This window comes from Andrographis paniculata, unplaced genomic scaffold (genome assembly GCF_009805555.1).
Source record: "Andrographis paniculata isolate CXL003 unplaced genomic scaffold, ASM980555v1 Contig80END, whole genome shotgun sequence".
NCBI classification, from domain to species: Eukaryota; Viridiplantae; Streptophyta; class Magnoliopsida; order Lamiales; family Acanthaceae; genus Andrographis; species Andrographis paniculata.
The window spans coordinates 5,188,348-5,207,496 of record NW_026137618.1 but is presented as its reverse complement, the minus strand read 5'-3'; the positions used below and the strand labels follow the sequence as shown (position 1 = coordinate 5,207,496).

Here is a 19,149-nt window from a genome sequence, read left to right as displayed (position 1 = left end):
AGTCAAACACTGCATTGAGACAGTGTGTTTGTTTGTATAAACAGACTAGGAAACAGTCTTGTGAAGTGAGAGTGAAAAACAGAGTGAAAAATCTAGTGAGAGAAAGAGTGTATTTTCTCTCAATCTTTTCGTTTTCACTACTCCTTGATCTGAAAAAGAATATGAGCTCTCATGGAAATTTGAAGCTCATCTGAAGAAAGAAGAAATGGATTTCAAGAGGAAAAAAAGATCAACTTTTACCCGTTTACTCTCGGTTACACTGGTAGTCTGCTAGGATTATAACTGGGGTTTAATCCCTAATTTCTTGTACATTGCGATGTAAAGAAGACTGTAGGTGAGGATAACTTTGGGGCCGTATTTGTTAAGTCATTGAGTCTCTTGTATACCTGGTGATAGGTTTAGTAGACGTCTCCTGGATTGGAATCCCCAAATGTAGGTAGTTACACAAAACTGGTTAACAAATCTTGTGTGTTGTTTGTTTTATGTTTGCAAGTATTTGTGACACACATAAGAATTATAACCACAGAACAATACCACTTGTTTCCGAAGTGTAAATCCCTTATGGTTTTTTATTTCCGCTGCCATTAGACTCGGAGGAGTTGGCCTTTTACGTGTATGTGTTCCAGCTCACGTCTTTCCTCGTTCCCAACAGAATTGTTTGTTTGAATTAATTGAATTGATCACCATTGTCCCTATGGCGACCTGTTTGTTTATGTTAGGCCTTAAAGTCTATCATAAAAGACTATTTGTACATTTTTTTTTATGTGTTTCTTATATTTTTCAAAGAAGTAGTGTTATTTTATAATATTTAGTATTATGCTTTATATAGCACTTATTATATATGTATATTCGTACAAAAATCATCATAATATGTAAATTAAAGCATTTTTGTCAATGTATTACTATTTGAGATGATCCAAGCACAAGGAAAAATCCTAGTGAAAAAAAAAAAAAAAAGACATTTCAAGTGAAGTCTAGCTTATTTTCCTAATTTAAGCAACCATAATTTCAAGAAGTAAGCAATCTGTCAAGCAATCAAAGGTAGGTCATATTTTTGATAAAACAAATGTGAAATATATAATAAATTTCATATAAATTGTTTCAAAACACTTATATTTTCTTCAACTCAAAATGTTTTCCTTGTTTATTTTTGGTGTCGTGTTTTTGGTGATATAATTTTGATAGTTTTTTTGCCTATTTCCCCCCATTTTGCTCTTACTTTTTGTATGCAATTATTTTATAGATTGTATTTAATTACAAGGGTGAAAGATAAATATATATATATATATACATAAAGAAAAGTCGCAAAATCTTTGGGGCATCTCAGATGAAAGATAATAGCAAAATGTAATACACTAATATACAAATATATATTGCCCATATATGAATACCAATAACATAAAATCTAAGAAGTTATTGAACAAAGATGTCTAGTGTCATTTTAAATATAGAGCTAAGTGAATCTTTCGTGATAAATGCTTACAAGGGTTGGTTATGGTTGAATGCATTGAATTATATTCGATATTCGCTTGTTCAAGCTATTTTAAATTTGATATTCAAAAAATGTAAGAGGAGTGAATAAATTATATTCCACAGAAAAGGGAAATTGTGAACCAATTGGGAGAGGAAATATGCCTTGGAGGGTGCCTTTCTTTTGATTGATAAGATTATTATTTGTTATTAATCTTATGATTCTAGAAAACAATATTTGTTTCAATGATGCCATCATTTTTTGGATTTAAAGATTTTTTCATTGCATGCCAACAATGAAATTCATGAGATCATAGATTGAGAATTGGTTACTCACTTTCTAGTAATATATTATTTCAACAATGTCCACTCCATCTGATTGACTTGAATGGGTATTGTGTGACATGCTATATGTAAATCTAAAAACATTGTATCAAAAATGTTTACCACTACGGCCATACAATACTTGTGGTGCATATATATGTGCGCAATAAAGTCACAGTCACGGGTCCAATCCTCGCACCATGTGGGATTCGGTTAGAGACTCTTATTGATTGCACAAAATTATAGGTTAGATAAAATTTTGACCCATCGTTTCATGTGAATGAACTTGTGCTTATAGTAGTTTATAAATGATAGATATTTGAATAATTTAATATTGTTTTTCCAAAACTTTTATTTTTGCATTCATTTTAATTAGGTATACACATTCAATAGCCATATAACATGAAAACCAAAGGAAATTTCATAATTATTATACTATTATAAATAGTTTGAGGATAATCGATTCATCTACATTAATACGCAATCTATTCATCTAACAATAATGTTTATGTAATTTTTTCACTTATCGTTTTTCTTCATAACAATCAACACGTGTTAGTAATTATAATCGTATTTACTTTGCTTGTCCTACATATATGAATATACTAACACGAACTCTTATGTTTCCTGTCTCAATTATTATAGCTTAAATATATGCAACAAGGAAGTTCATTATATTTCAAACTCGTATACCACACAACGGCTTTGGTTCACTCAGCGAGAATTGTGCGGCTTGACATGCGGCAAAAAGAAAGCTAAACAATTTTTTTTTTTTTTTTTTTTTTTACTTTCTATATTATATGAAAGTTCTTATTACTTTATCCTTTATAATATAGGCGATATAGTGGCACAAATGTTATATTTTAATTTTAGGTTACTTTAAATACATCAAATTAAATGAAGTGTGTTATGTTTATTGTATAATTTACTCATGTTAATAAAGGTAAAAAATGTTTGTGAATATATAATAAGTGTGAAACATGTGTCCTATCAATATTCAAAGTCTGAATCTAATTGTGAGTATATGAAACATGTGTCTTATCTAGTGAAATAGGTTTTATAATGTACTTAATTGTTAGCACTACGCCGGATTTAGCCTATGCAATTAGTTGTTTAAGTAGGTTTATGTCGAACTGGGGTTTAGAACATTGGCATGCATTAAAATGATATTATATACTTAATTGGCACAATAAATTTTGGTCTTGTCTTTGGTAAACATACTGAAAATATTAAGTTAGAAAGTTTTGTGGATTCAAATTATGCAAATGATAGAGATAGTATGAAAAGTACAAATTCATGATTTGTATCTTGTATGAAAAATATTATAGACAGTGATACTTTTGATTAGTCTTGTACTACTTAGAGTAGTTGGTAGGCTAAATTAATGTTTTAAGACTAACATTATGTATCTTTCTTTTGTGCAGGTAAAATAATCCAAAAATATGGACAATGATGAACACCGCAACTCGGACAAAAAATCAGGTGGATGATTTGTTTGATTTTTAAGTCCATTGGATCTACCACAAAATAAGACACAAATATACACTCAATTATGCTGCCCAAGTGATACCTTGGCCTTGGCCCACATTTCAAGCCCACGACCCATCTCAAGCCCTCGACCCATATCTCCTACGCTCACCTGCGACCCTTAACTCGGTTAGGATCCGCGTCCCTTGTGAGATAAAGCTCCAGCCATCCGATCTAGGGATTTAATCTCAGCCGTCCGTTGTGTTTTGACCTATGTATATATCGTGAGGGAGAGGGGCCGCCGCTGATCCATTCTATAATTTCACCCTCTCTCTGTATCGCGCTCTCTCTCTAGACTATGTCTCTCACACACACTCTTTTCCGACGACTTTTTCTGGCGGTTCCGCTGTGGTGCCTTCCTACTATTTTATGTGGAGTTCCTTGGCATGATTTTCCCCTTTTATTTTGTTTTTTCGAGCTACAAAGGGCTCGTGCAACATGGTAGGCTTGTGGTTTTGTTCCTGTATGCCTTATTTCAATCTGTGGGAGTTATTTTTTGCCTTGTTTTGTGGCTTTTGAGACGGTGTTCTTGTGTTCGTCGCTAGTTGGTGTGTATTGTGTTGATTTTGTGTTTTCAAATTGGTTTTGGGGCTGAGCCTAATACCAAACCATAGTTTAAAGTTTGTTTACTCTTATTCAATAATTTCTTAATAAAATCTCGATTTCATTTCTTAATTTTCTTAACATATACTAATATATAGAATGTGCTATTTAACTCATTACTCATTTTATACAGAATTTTAAATATTCCTAATAAAAGTAGATTTGCAAATATTTATGAGATTCTTATATGTACTCTAAAATAGTCATATTTCTATCTCATTAGTATTTTATGTCATCTATTTATTATAAAAATATCTGCTGTACAATCATCAATCATTTTATGCAAAATAGACGCATTTTAAAAGAAAATTAGCATAGTGCCTAAAAATTGAGTTCTTCAACCTTCAATGTTGCGGAGATGGTATGATATAATTTTTACCTATATAATTTTGTAAATTTAATTTCCATAGATTATAAATTTATTTTGTAAAGTAAGATACATTGTTAATGGAGTATGATGAAAACATATATTTGTTTTAATAATATAATAAACTTTGGACTTTTAACATTTTGTTATTTGAGTTGATATTGTAGATTGATAATGAAACTCATCAAGGCATAGATCCAGAATGGGTCAATCGATTTTTGGAAAATAATTTTTTTCAACCGTGTTCGACCAATGATAAGTTTGATTTGAATAGATATTGAGTGACATGTGACATGGTAATTCGCAAACATTGTATGAAGAATGGCCATCAAGATGCGCACACAATACTCACGGCATAGGCATTTGCATCAAGATGTTGCTTGTTTGAGTGAGCTGGAAATGCTTATTGATTGTTCAAAGATCAAAGTACAAAAAATTTTGTTGGTGTCTTTACGTATAAATTATCATGTATTTATTGACAACAACATAATTTTGTGTACCTTGATCTTTGAACTATCAATAAGCATTTCCGATTATCTTAAAGGAACAACATCTTGATGCAAATGTCTATGCACCGTGAGTATTGTGTGGGCATTGTGATGGCCATTCTTCACACAGTGTTTGCAAATGACCATATTACATGTCACACAATATCTATTCAAATCAAATTTGTCATGGGTCGAACATGGTTGAAAAAATTTCTTTTCCAAAAATCTATTGACCCATTCTGGATCTTTGCCATGATGAATTTCATTATCAACCTACAACATAAACTCAAACAACAAAATGTTAGAACTTTAAAATTTATCGTACTATTAAAATATATGTTTTCATCATACTCCATTAACATTGTATCTTACTTTACAAAATAAATGATAATCTATGACAATTAAATTTACAAAATTATAAAGGTAAAAAATTATATCATACCATCTCCGCAACATTGAAGGTTGAAGAACTCATATTTTAGGCACCGTGCTGATTTTCTTTGAAATGAGTCTATTTTGCATAAATTGAATGGTGATTATATAGTAGGAATTTATAATAAATAGGATGATAGAAACTACTAATAAGACAAAAATATGACTTTTATAGAGTACAGATAAGAAACTCATAAATATTTGCAAATCTACTTTTATTAGGAATATTTAATATTGTGTATAAAATGAGTAGCAAGTTAAATAGCACATTCTATGTATTAGTATATATTAAGAAATTTAAAAAACAAAATCGAGATTTTATTAAGAAAATTAATGAATAAAGGTAAAAAAAACTTTGAACTATGGTTTGGTTTTGAGGCTCAACTCCCAAACCAACTTAAAAACACAAAATCGACACAATGCACACCAACTACCGACGAACACAAGAACACCGGCCTGAAATCCACAAAACAAGACAAAAAATAACGCCCACTTATCAAAACCAGGCATACATAAACAAAACCACAAGCCTACCGCATTGCATGAGCCCCTTGCAGTTTGAAAAAACAAAACAAGGGAAAATCATGCCAAGGAACTCCACATAAATTAGTAGGAAGGCACATCCACGGAAACGCCAGGAAAACTCACCGGAAAAGAGTGCGTATGAGAGAAGGAGAAGAGAGGTAGTGTGATACCCCTCGGAGTTGGGCCGTTGATTGGCGAACTCCCGTGGATGAGCCGATGCTAGGCCATCCGAAGTTGATTAAAGGTTAAATAGATTTAATAAACTACTCATGTCAATAATGTGCACATTCCTTTTTGGAAGCGCTACTCAAAGAACTATAGAGTAATTTGAGGATGGGTGATCCTTTTAGAAGTCTCTCAGGGTGCACGTGAGTGAAGACAAAAGCGCGTTTGAAGGACTCGTGTTGGCTTGTGAGGCCATTCTACGAACCTGACATGCTCGAGAGAGATATAGTGATATAGAGAGAGTGAAATTATAGAATGGATCAGCGACGGCGCCTCTCCCACACAATATATACATAGGTCAAAACGCAACGGACGACCGAGATTAAATCCCTAGATCAGACGGATGGTGCTTCATCTCACAAGGGACGCGGATCCTAACCGAGTCAAGGGTTGCTGGTGAGGGAAGGAGACATGGGTCGAGGGCTTGAGATGTGGGCCAGGGCTAAGGCATCACTTGGGTAGCATAATTGATTGTGTATTTGTGTCTTATTTTGGGGTGGATCCAATGGACTTAAAAATCCAACAAATACTCCATCTGTTTTTCCATCCGAGTGGTTGGGTTCATCATCATCGCCTATATTTTTGGATTATTTTACCTGCACAAAAGAAAGATACATAATGTTAGTCTTAAAATATTAACTTAGCCTACCAACTACTCTAAGCAGTACAAGGCTAATCAAAAATATCACAACATATATTTTTCATACAACATACAAATTTATTTATAGACAAAACTTTAATACTCATATCAATTGGGTTATATTCAGAAGGAATTTTCTCCAATTTTAATATATCTTTATATACAATATCACGTATGAAATGGAATAGCACATCAATATGTTTGGTTGTGTCATGAAATACAGGATTTTTACACAGTTGAATTCCGGACTGACTGTCTGAAAAAAACAGTAACAATATGTTGCAAATAACCTAATTCATTGATTAAACCTTTCAACCATAATGCTTCTTTTAAGGCCTGAGTTATTGCTACATATTCGAATTCTATTAAAGACAATGCTACAAGGTGTTGCAATTGAGATTTCCAACTTATACAAGTTCCACACAGGGTAAAGATATACGAAGTAGTACTTTTCCTACTATCTCTATCATTTGCACGGTTTGAATCTACAAAACTCTCTAACTTAATGATAACCGAAAAATGTACATTTGTTATTGTATATTAATTCGCAGGGAATTTTATTCGAAAATCAATGAGTAGAGTTTTTATAGAAGAATGGTCAGATATAGCAATTATGTGGTTGTAGACCCTGGATAGTTATCACAATTATTTATACTCATTTTACTGGTGAGTTTCCAGGTCGAACACAGGGATTTAAAGTCATGAATTTCAATATTAAAAATCTTGGAGAAGCGACGAAGAAACAAAAGGGGAGCCCGCTTCGAGCGGAGAACCTTCAACTACTGAAAGCAGTAAATAAAGCAGTAAATATGAACGGGGGTGAGCGAAGCGAAAGTGATAGGAGTGGGATGCGAACGAGCGGCCTGATATATGTATATGTACATGAGCGAAGTAGAGTGAAAGAGAGGCGTTGTGTCTGAGCTGTGCGTTACTAAATGGATAGAATTCCATGGATGCAGCGAGCGAATGATGAAATTGTGTTATCGGAAGCATATATGTATTTTACGAAAATGATGACAGAAAGATGTTGTAATTATATAAACTCGATTATAAAGAACTTATCACACTGGTATTTTGGCCTGGGGGGGATTTACAACAAGACTTCAATGACGCCCAGAATTAAGACATTATAAGAAAGAAACCCTACTGTCACTAGGAATTTCTGCGACCTAATAGACCCCCGTCTATATCCCGTTAATTTTCCCAATTTCTGCCTCATTAGTGGCTTTACCCCCTGATGTTGGTACTCTTTTATCAGAATCAAATTTAGCACAGTAATTAAGTAGGTCGACAAGGCTCCCGCGTACTTAACTACGTTGAACTACCTTGAGACCGCTTTTGGCGCATCACAAGGCTTAATTAATTAATTCGTCTCTCGCTCTATACCAGTGATATGAAATTCTCTAAATTGATTTATATAAGTATGGAAAATTGTGGAAGGATTTAAATTGAAGAAGAGTGATATTTCTTTATATACTATGAAAACTGCGAAAAGGATTAGACTACAAAGCTGTAAATGAAAGCAGTAAGCTAGTCTAAGAAAGCATTAAAGACGTGGCCAAGGGAGGGGAATACGCCCACTCCCTTGGCCTTTCCTGTGGAGAACTCCCTTACAGGGTTGGAGCTCTCGGAAACAGGAAGACAATGAACGCTGTGTATATTCTGATAATCGTCCAAGAATTCGATCTCCTGTGTATTTTTACATACAGATATCTGGCCCTATTTATAGCAGCTGTAACAGGACGGTTGCAAGAAGCTGTTGGGTAGTTCCAACCGCTGGGCAGTTAGGCGGTTGCAGGTGGTTATTCTGTTGAAGCAGTTGCTGGCCATAACTCCCAGGGTGTCCGCTTCGCTTGCATTGATGGCACAGATCTTCCTCGCTTGCTGGAGAGCAGGAGGGCATCAGCGTAGCACGGCTCGCTTGAGCTAGCTGGAATTGGAATAGCTGTACCGCTGCATTTGAAGTACTTAGTTGAAGTTTGGTGATAGTCTGCAGCGGCGGGTATCTGGACTGTCGCTTGCAAGCGGGAGAGGCTATCGCTTGCGGCTATAAAGGTGGCCGCTTGCCTCTCATGCCTTAGTGTTTTCAAGGTGTGTTTTGGGCGCTTGCGAGCGAAGGCGGCTGTCGCTTGCGGCGTCTGCCTTAGCTTTTCTGGCTCCAGAATACCGCTTAAGAGGGCAAAAATCGTTAATAATCTCAACAATGAATTCTGGGTCATGCCTGGTGATATAAATCAATATTGTATGCCGATTACGAATTATTTTGATGGTTCTTATGCAAAAATTCAAGTAACACACATTTTTGTCAAGCTAAGAATATGCTCATATTTGGAGTCATCACTTAATCTTTTCAGTATGTTTACCAAAGACAAGACCAACATTTATATTGTCAACTAAGTATCTAAAGACCCATTTTAAAGCATGCCAATGTTGCGGGTTCGACATAAACCTACTTAAACACCTAATTGCATAGGCTAAATCATGCCTAGTGCTAACAATTAAGTACATTATAGAACCTATTTCATTACATAAGGCTCATATTTTATATATTCACAATCGGATTCAGACTTTGGACATTAATCTTTACTTGGCACAAAATTAGAAGCCATAGCAACAAATACTAATTTAGCATCACTCACGGAAATTTTTTTAATAATTTTTGAAATATAGGTTCACTGGTTCAAAAACAGTTTGAATTTTATTTATTTTGAGTGATACTCATTCCTAAAATCACTTTAGCATCACCCAAAAGTTTTATGTCAAAATTATCATACAAACATTTAGTCACTTGATCAATTAGCTTTAAACATGGACTAATAATCAACATATCATCAACATAAATGAGAAGAAAAATCGGTTGATTTTTGACAGTCTTAAAATACAAACAGTAATCAAATTTACTTTTAGTAAATTCAAGATTTTTCATATAATTATCAAGTTTGATATTACATTGTCTAGATGACTGTTTTGAACTATACAAAGATTTATTTAACAAACAAACATGATTTATTTTGTTTTTATCAACAAAACCTTCAAATGGTTTCAAATAAATTTTCTCATTTAATTCACCATGTGAAAAAATTGTTTTAGCATCTAATTAATTCAATTCTCGATCATAAAATGCAACTAAAGCTAACATGACTCTAACAGGGGCAAAAATTTCATTATAGTCTATTCCATTTTTTTAAGTACAAGATTAGGCTACTAATCTTGCCTTAAACCTAATTTCATAATCTTTTTGTTTAACTTTATAAACTAATTTACAATCAACAAGAGAACAATTATGAGATTTATGGACTAAATACCAAAGTTTTGTTATCATACAATGAATTTATTTCTTCTTTCATAGCTATTAACCATTGAGTTTTATTTTCAGAATTAATGGCGTCCCGAAATGTCTTTGGTTCATTACCATCTAAATTCTCAAATATCAATCGAATGTAGTGGACATCATTTGAAAAATATATTTCTGGAAAGTGAGTAACCATCTCCCAATCTATGATCCGATGAATTTGTAACATGTCCGGAAGCTGACACGCCCGGCGTCTAGGCTACGCCCGCACTAAGGCCCAGACCAGCAGTCCCATGTGCACAACATGCCCAAGATATATCATATGGTATGGGAGAAGTATGCGGAACACGTACCTGCACCAAGAAATATGCCATGAATCAGCCGTACAGAACAAGGGCTCGCACACATGGGACGGACTATGACTGAGAACCTGAGGTGAAACCCGTGACAATACCCCCACTTCAAGTCACCAAATGCCCTCGTGCGACAGTACTCAAGTGCACCGACGTTGTTTCTTGCACCGTCAGCATGCCTCCATGCGTCAGTCCGTCGACCCTTTCCTGCATACCTACATTATTTGTGCTCACCAAGTGCCAGAGAAGTTTTCCATAGCTGACCCACATGCAACCCACATTCTGCCGCTCGTCTCTGCACACCCTCCGGGACACCCTTTATTGACGAGGGGAGAGTTGAATATTATCCCAAATTGGATATGATGTGGGAACTCCCATGAAGGGCCCCTTCACCTATCATCAATTGATTTTATGTTGGAAGTCCGGATCCTTTTTTAATGTGGTATCAGAGCTTAGAGCTATGGTGTCCGTATTGGGTATCGATCATGTATGAATTTTTGAGATTATCATCTCGATGGAGAGTGTTGAATATTTTTCCACATTGGATATGACGGGAGAACTTCCCTAGCTTATAAGGGTGAAGAGCCCCTCCATCTATCACCAATTGGTTTTAAGTTGGAAACACGAATCCTTTCTTAACAAAATTTCATTATTATCATGCAATGAACAAAACTTTATATGTCGAAAAATGATCATATGATTAAACCAAGTATCGTTTTCTACAATCATAAGATTGATAACAAATAATAAACTTCTTAATCAAAAGAAAGGCACCCGTAAATTTTTCTTTTCTAGTGCAATGTATCCGCAACCTGAGTTTAGTCACTCCTCTGAAAGATTTTGACTATCAAATTAAAAATAGTTTGATTAAGACAATATCAAATATAATTCAATGAAACGAACCTTAACCAACCCATGTAAGCATTTATGACAAAAGTTGCACTTAGCTCTGTACATTAAAAATGTCACTCAACATCTTTAAATCACTTGTTATATTGTATGTTATTGGTAATAGAGTATAATATGGTATTACATTTGTCCTAAAAAAAATTCTTTTAATTATATTTAATTTGGCATGCCCCAAAACTTTTGCAACATCTATTTTTATATATATTTAGATATATTTTTCTTTTGATCTTCTAAATACAATCTGTTAAGAAAAAAAAAAAAAAACCCAACCTTTTTTTCTATTTTTGCAACTAATACAAAATGTACTTACTCCATCAGAAGTGTAGTTCAACACTAAAAAGGAAGCATGCAAGTAGACTGTGATAGATTACTGCATGATCATTTGTTGGGCTCAAAATTGATCAGAGTCCAAGCCTAAAGGACAAATTCGAGCTGTCTCATAGAGACTCAAAACGTACTTCAGAAAGTTTGCATATCATTAAATGACCTCGATTCCATTGCCACCAATTTGAGACAAAAACCAGTCTGGGTTTGACTAGGTCAGAGTTGGTTAGGGTAAAATTTGAATTGATTTTTTAGTGAAAGAAACAAGTGTGTTTTCTCTCTATTCATTTTCTTCCATACCTTTCTGTTTTGGAGAAGAAATTCAAGCTTTCTTGGAGTTGTGAAACTGTTGAGATGAAAGAGAAAGAGGATGACCAACGGAGAAGATGACCAACTCCTAAGCAAGCTTACTCTCAGTTAGATAGGTTGTATGCTGCGGTGTAATGTTCAATTTCTTGTGCTTGGCTAAGCAAGAAAAGCAAGAGAGAGGAAAGTTGTGGTATATATGTTAGGTGTACCAAGTGTGTGTAAAACACAGGTAATAGGTTTTAGTGGATGATTCTTGGATTGGTATTCTCAAATGTAGATCTAGGTCAACAAACATTGTGTGGGTATTTTGTTTATGTCCACGTAAAACATAGTTTGCCTATTGTGGTTTGTCTTGCCACCTAATTTTCAGACTATTAAATTTGACCGGTGGTTTACCCAGAGTGCATTTGAAGATTAACGGTTGCGGATTCTCGCATCATTTAAATAAATAAAAAAAAAAAGTGCTCTCACGAGGCACCCATTTCCTACAATGCTCTGTGCCTCAAACATTCTCCTTAAATCCATTGGGGGGGGGGGGGGGAGGAGTTAAAGATATAAATCTCTTATTGTTACTTTTGTAAGCCTATAAATGTGTGGTTGGAAAAACATTAAAGCTCTCATCAATTAACATGGTTGTTATAACGAAATATACACATATATATATATATTATTTTTAGATGAATAGCTTGCACATTTAGATTAAAGTATTATCATTAAACTATCCATCATAGTATAATAATCAAGTGACATGATAACAAAATTTTAATATCCAATTAAAATGGAAGCAAACCAAAGACATTTTGGTGAAAAATATAAACTCGGTCAAATATCTATTGTATGTATTTAAATAATTACTGATACATTCTAGATGTAAAGACAACAACAAAATTTATTCTACCTTACTTTTGGAACAATCAATTAGAGTCTCCAACTCACTTAAAGGTACATCGTCTTGATACAAATGTCTATGCACCTTGAAAATTGTATGCCCGTTGTGGTGGCCATTTTTCATACAATACTTGTATTTATCGCATCACATGCTACACAATATCTATTCAATCAAACTCATGGGTCGATCACAATTGAAAATAACTCTTTTCCAAAAGTCGACTGACCCATTGTGCATCTATCCCTTGATGAATTTTATTATCAACCTACAACATCAATTCAAACAAAAAAAATGTTAGAGCTCCAAACATGATCGTATGATTTAAAGAAATACTCCCTCTCGTCCCAATTCAATTGTCCTACTTTATCATTTATGTCCGTCTCAAGACAATAGTATTATTTCTATAAATAATCATAACACCGTAAAACAACATCTACTTTTATTATTATTATTATTATTATTATTATTATTATTATTATTATGACACAAAAGCGACCATTTTTTACATTTAAATAAAATGATTATCGTCAAATTATATCCATAATGATATAATAATTATTTAACAATTTCTCAAGTGGTGTGAATACTAAATTTAAATAAAAGCAAATTGAAAAAGTTTTTTTTGAAAAATAATATTAACTCAATCAAATATATACTGCATCTGAACTACTATAAATGCAACACCACTTATTTGTAAAGTTTACAGTAAAATTTATTGTACCTTAATTTTTGAGCAATCAATTAGAGCCTCTAACTCACTTAAAGGAACGATCTCTTTATGCAAATGTTTATGCACCTTGAGTATCATATGGCCGTTGTGGTGGTCACTTTTCACTTAAAGGAACGATCTCTTTATGCAAATGTTTATGCACCTTGAGTATCATATGGCCGTTGTGGTGGCCACTTTTCACCCTATACTTGCAAGTCATTGCGTCACATGCTACACAATATTTGTTCAAATAAATATCATGGGTTGAACATGATTGAAAAAAATTCTTTCTCAAAAAGCGATTGACCCATTCTTGATTTGTGCCTCGAATTTCAGCTTCAACCTACAATATCAACTCAATTAGAAAATCTTTAGAATTAAAAAAGTATTGTATATATAATTAAAACAAATATGTTTTTTTCATTATCCTTACACTAACAGTGTGTCTTACTGCTAAGGTAAATGAAAAAATATATATACAAATATATATCATACCTTTTCCACAATACTGAATAGTGAAGAACTCATCTTTTAAGCACTCGGTGAATGTTCTTTAAAATGTTGCTGCTTTGATTAAATTGAATGGTTATTGTGCTGTAGATATTTATAATAATGGGAAGAAGATGCTCATAAAAATTTACAGATGCACTCTTATTAAAAATAATTAGTAAGTCCTATATAAATTGAGTAAGCAATTAAATAGAATTATTTTTATTAAATCATACATAATGAACATACTATATATTAGAATGAATAATTTTGATTCTATAATAGCAGAATTTGGAATTATAATTGTTTCATATTAGAGTCGTTTGATATAGGGAATGAAATTGCAAACAAAAATAACAGAAGCGAGTAGAATTTAAGAGAAATGAATTAAAGAAAAAATGGGAATTAAATGAAGAAGGTCATAAAAATTTACAGATCCACTTTATTAAAAATAATTAGTAAGTTCTGTATAAAATGAATAAGCAATTTAAATAGAATTCATGTTTTTTAAATTATGCATAGCGAACATACTATATATTAGAATGAATAATTTTGATTCTATAATTAGCAGAATTTGGAATTATAATTTTTTCCTATTAGAGTTGTTTATAAGAAGAAAATTGCAGAGAAAATGAATTAAGTAGAGAATTAGAATGAATTGTTTTCTTTAGTAAAATAAAGAATTCAGTTGATAAATATAAAAATATATATATATATATAACGATTGGGATACAGTCAGTAAATTTTTTTGAGTGATAATCTATTTAAAAAAATATTTTTGATGATTTTTTTTGTTTGAGTAATAAATTAGATATAATATTTTTTTAAGATCACATTAGTATAATTTGAAAAAATATATAGATAGATAGCTTAGATATTTGAATAATAAATTCAATGCCATATTTGTAATATATAAATAATGTAAGTTAAATTAAATTATAACAATTAAATAATAATAATAATAAATAAACACAATGAAATTTCTCATTATGCATTTCTCTTCCTCTATTAAGAATAATTAGTAAGTCCTATATAAAATGAGTAAGCAATTTAAATAGAATTCCTGTTTTTTAAATCATACATAATCAACATACTATATATTAAAATGAATAATTTTGATTCTATAATTAGCAGAATTTGAAATTATAATTGTTTCCTATCAGAGTCCCTTGGTATAGAGAATGAAATTGCAGACAAAAATAATAGTATAAAATAGAATTGTTAAAAAATGAAATAAGTAGAGATCTTTATAATCTGTTATCTTTCAGTATATCTTGAAATTAGATTTGTTTACTTAAACAAGAAAAAAAAAAAAAAAAAAAAAAACTAAATAGTTTGCAACCTTTAAAAAACTGAGAAGGCAACTCCAATGGGAATAAACTTTGCACACAAAAAATAATCTAGTCAAAAGTTTGATAAAAAAAAATATTTGTAGACTAACACCACATTTATTACAATTTGTTTTCCTAAAAAAAAGTTTAAAAAAAAACACGAGAAATCAATGTGTTTCTTTGTGGATTTTAATTTTTAGGTTTGAATTTTTGAATAGTAAAAAGTTGAATTGGAACAGTTGTTTAATGTGATATAAATAGAAGTTGATATGATATTTTGAATGTAAAATAAATTTGTAGTATAATATAGAAAAAAAAAAAGTAATTTTTTTATGTGATATTTTAAAAAAAAAATCTGAATAGCAAAAACCTACGGTAAACCCACAAAAAAAAAAAACAACCCTAATGTTTATTTCTTGACCGATGAGTCAATTGTGATCAAGCAAATTCAAAGCAAACACTATGATATCTTAAGCAATATTTCATTCAACAAGGTTGATATTGAGAAATATAACTTTGTGAATATCGCACCTTTTATAGTATAACTTTTTTAAGCATACAATAATGAGCAAGAAAGTTTTCGAATCAAAACAAAGGCGCCCTTCGAGGCACTCCTTTTCTACGATGCTTGGTTCCTCCAGCATTCTCCAATTGCTCCAAACTTCTCTGCTCGGATACCTGATAAACGTGAAAGTTAGAAATATATTTACGGGAAAAAAGTAAATTAAAATACGATGTGCGGAACCATATCCATCTCCAATAAGGATTAAATACAAAATCCGCGCTCTAAATTTGAAATGTCAATCAACATATTATGTGAACCTGTTTGATTGTATGCTGCTGGAGAACTATATATGTTACATGTAATTTCCATAGATACCAATAAATATGTATTTTAGTATTCATTTGCGAAATTCACAATCACATTAGAAAAACATATGTACAGAAATCCTAATACTTCATTTTATCAACAAAAAAGTAAACTATGCAATAGACTTAAATGAAAAGTAAATGTAAAGGAAAAATTAATATCACCTTGCAAGTGAGCGAGCATAACCGAAATTTAGGATTCAGCCTTCGTTTGCAAACATTGCAAACCCCACTGTTCTCGTTGACTGAACTCGAGCCAATATGAGGGAGAGGATTTACAGATATAACCCATTTATTGTTACTTCTATAAGGCTGCAATTACGCGAGACAAATAACAGTAGAGCTCTTAAGTCATTGATAAAATAGGACGCTAAAAGTAAACAATATCTTAATAACTAACACGTGTTGATTGTAGTGAAACACAACGCTAACAAAAGGATAAAATAAAATTACACGTCACTTCTAGATTAACAAAATCTCATATATAGATGTATATAAAAATTTTATCCTCTAAGTATCCACGACGACTATAGTTATTATTTGGACTAGTATAAAAGAATATTAACTCGTTCAAATATCAAAGTATCCATAATGACTATAGTTATTATATGTAAAGACAAAAACAAAATTTCTTGTACCTTGATCTTTGAACAATCAATTAGAGTTTCCAGCTCACTCAATGGAATAACATCTTGATGTAAATGTCTATGCACCGTAAGTATTGTGTGGGCATTGTGATGGCCATTCTTCACACAATGTTTGCAAATGACCATATTACATGTTACACAATATCTATTCAAATCAAATTTGTCATGGGTCGAACATGGTTGAAAAAAATTCTTTTCCAAAAATCTATTGACCCATTCTGGATCTATGCCATGATGAATTTCATTTTCAACCTACAACATCAATTCAAACAACAAAATGTTAGAACTTCAAAATTTATCATATTATTAAAAAATATGTGTTTTCACCTTACTCCATTAACAATGTATTTTACTTTACAAAATAAATGATAATCTATGACAACTAAATTTACAAAATTATAAAGGTAAAAAAATTATATCATACCATCTCTACAACATTATATGTTGAAGAACTCATTTTTTAGGCACTCTGCTAATTTTTCTTTGAAATGCGTCTATTTTGCATAAACTGAATAGTGATTATATAGCAGGTATTTATAATAAATAGGATAATAGAAAATACTATTGTGAAAGAAATATGATTATTTTAGAGTACAGATAAGAAACTAATAAATATATTCAAATCTACTTTTATTAGGAATGATTAGTAAGTTGTGTATAAAATGAGTAACAAGTTAAATACACATTCTATATATTAGTATAAATTTTTGAAATTTAAATTTTAAGAAAACATCTTATTTAATTTTAACTGATGATTAAATAGTCAACTATAAAATTTGGTAGTGTAACTAATTATTTATTTTAACTGCAAAGTTAATATGTGGAGTGTATCTAAATATTCAGTATATTGATGGTAACAATATTAGTGGTTACGAAGTCATCAATGCAATGCTATTATTACCTATCTCATTAATGAATTATTTGCTTATTTTTTTCAAAATATTTGTCTATATTGTGAATTATTTAAATATATTAATTTATACTATTGATGCAATTTTATTGGATAGTATAATCCTTTGTAGGATTTTTAGGTTTGTAAATTTTAATTTTAAGATTTATCATATACAGAAGTATATATGTTTCTTTCAAAATGATATTACTTGATGATTCAAAGTATAATTTGACAACAACAAAAAAATAATAATAATACTATTAGTATTTAACATGTATCGAATTTGGATTGAAATATAATGTTTGTGCAACTACATATACTACAAGAAAATAGTATAGTTGTAACGGAATTCCGTTACTAAAGTTCACGTAGCTAACGTAATTCCATCTCTAATTCCGTCTCTAATATTATTAGTAACGGAAAAAATGAAATTAGTAACGAAAAAACTTCGTTACAAAATTGATAATTTATTGTAGTGATATATATATATATATGTTTTTCTAGACTATAAATGAAATGGTAAAATGACATCGCATATGATGAATGAAATTCGATATTGATCGATCAAACTTTCTATTGCAAGCACGGTCTCTTCTCACTAAGCTAAATCAGAGCCTTAATGGGATGGTAAAGGCTGAATATGGGGCTAAGGGTTCAAGTCTATGTAATTTTATTTTTTCTTGTTTAGTTTAAATTCTTATGTAAAATATTCGGATTCCAAACATTTCTTACTTTTATTAACATGAGAAAATTATACTATACACACTTCGTTTAATTTTATGTATTTAAATAAACCTAAAATCAAAATATAACAATTTTGCGACTATATCGCCTATATCATAAAGGAAAAAGTAATGAGAACTTGCATATAATATAGAAAAAAAAAAAAGTTGTTTAGCTTTCCTTTTGCCGTGTGTCAAGCTCCACAGTTCACGCGGAGTGAACCAAAGCCATTGTGTGGTATAGGAGTTTGAGATGTAACGGACTTCTTTGTTGCATATAGCTAAGCTATAATAATTGAGACAAGCAACATAAGATTTTGTGTTAGTATATTCATATATATACGACAAGCAAAGTAAATATGATTATAACTACTAACACGTGTTGATTGTGATAAAGAAAAACGATAAGTGAAAAAAAATTACATAAACATTATTGTTAGATGATAGATTGCACATTAATGTAGATAAATTGATTATACTCAAAGTATTCCTAGTAGTATATTAGTTATGAAATTTCCATTGTTTTTCATGTTATATGACTATTGAGTATGTATATCTAATTAAAACAAAAGCAATAAAGAAAAGTTTTGGGCAAACAATATTAAATTCTTCAAATATCTATCATATATAAACTACTATAAGCACAAGTTCATTCACATGGAAAGATTGCTCAAAATTTTATCTAACCTATAATTTTGTGCAATCAATAAGTCTCTAACCCAACTTCACATGGAATGGCCTAATAGTGTGAGGATTGGAATTGTAACCGAGAGCTCTCAATGAACATGTATGTGCGGCCGTAGTGGTAACCA

General features: G+C 31.6%; 1 protein-coding gene across 1 annotated transcript; it reads right to left on the bottom strand.

Moving 5' to 3' along the window:
* Window positions 1–15,791: 15,791 nt before the first annotated feature.
* On the bottom strand, window positions 15,792–16,849 carry LOC127241003 (protein RGF1 INDUCIBLE TRANSCRIPTION FACTOR 1-like). The gene is made up of 3 exons (XM_051259879.1): window positions 16,715–16,849; window positions 16,242–16,388; window positions 15,792–15,884 (listed from the first exon to the last, which is right to left on the bottom strand). The coding sequence occupies exons 1-3, from the start codon at window positions 16,847–16,849 to the stop codon at window positions 15,792–15,794; spliced, it is 375 nt and encodes a 124-aa protein (XP_051115836.1).
* Window positions 16,850–19,149: the final 2,300 nt, after the last annotated feature.

What these genes read in the sequence shown, in the direction of transcription:
- LOC127241003 (XM_051259879.1), bottom strand. Translation starts at nt 16,849, where the DNA reads ATGGTCATTTGCAAACATTGTGTGAAGAATGGCCATCACAATGCCCAC. An exon ending in TTGATTGTTCAAAGATCAAG is followed by an intron (nt 16,389 to 16,714) that starts GTACAAGAAATT and finishes GCGTAATTGCAG; the next exon opens with CCTTATAGAAGTAACAATAA. An exon ending in TATGCTCGCTCACTTGCAAG is followed by an intron (nt 15,885 to 16,241) that starts GTGATATTAATT and finishes CACGTTTATCAG; the next exon opens with GTATCCGAGCAGAGAAGTTT.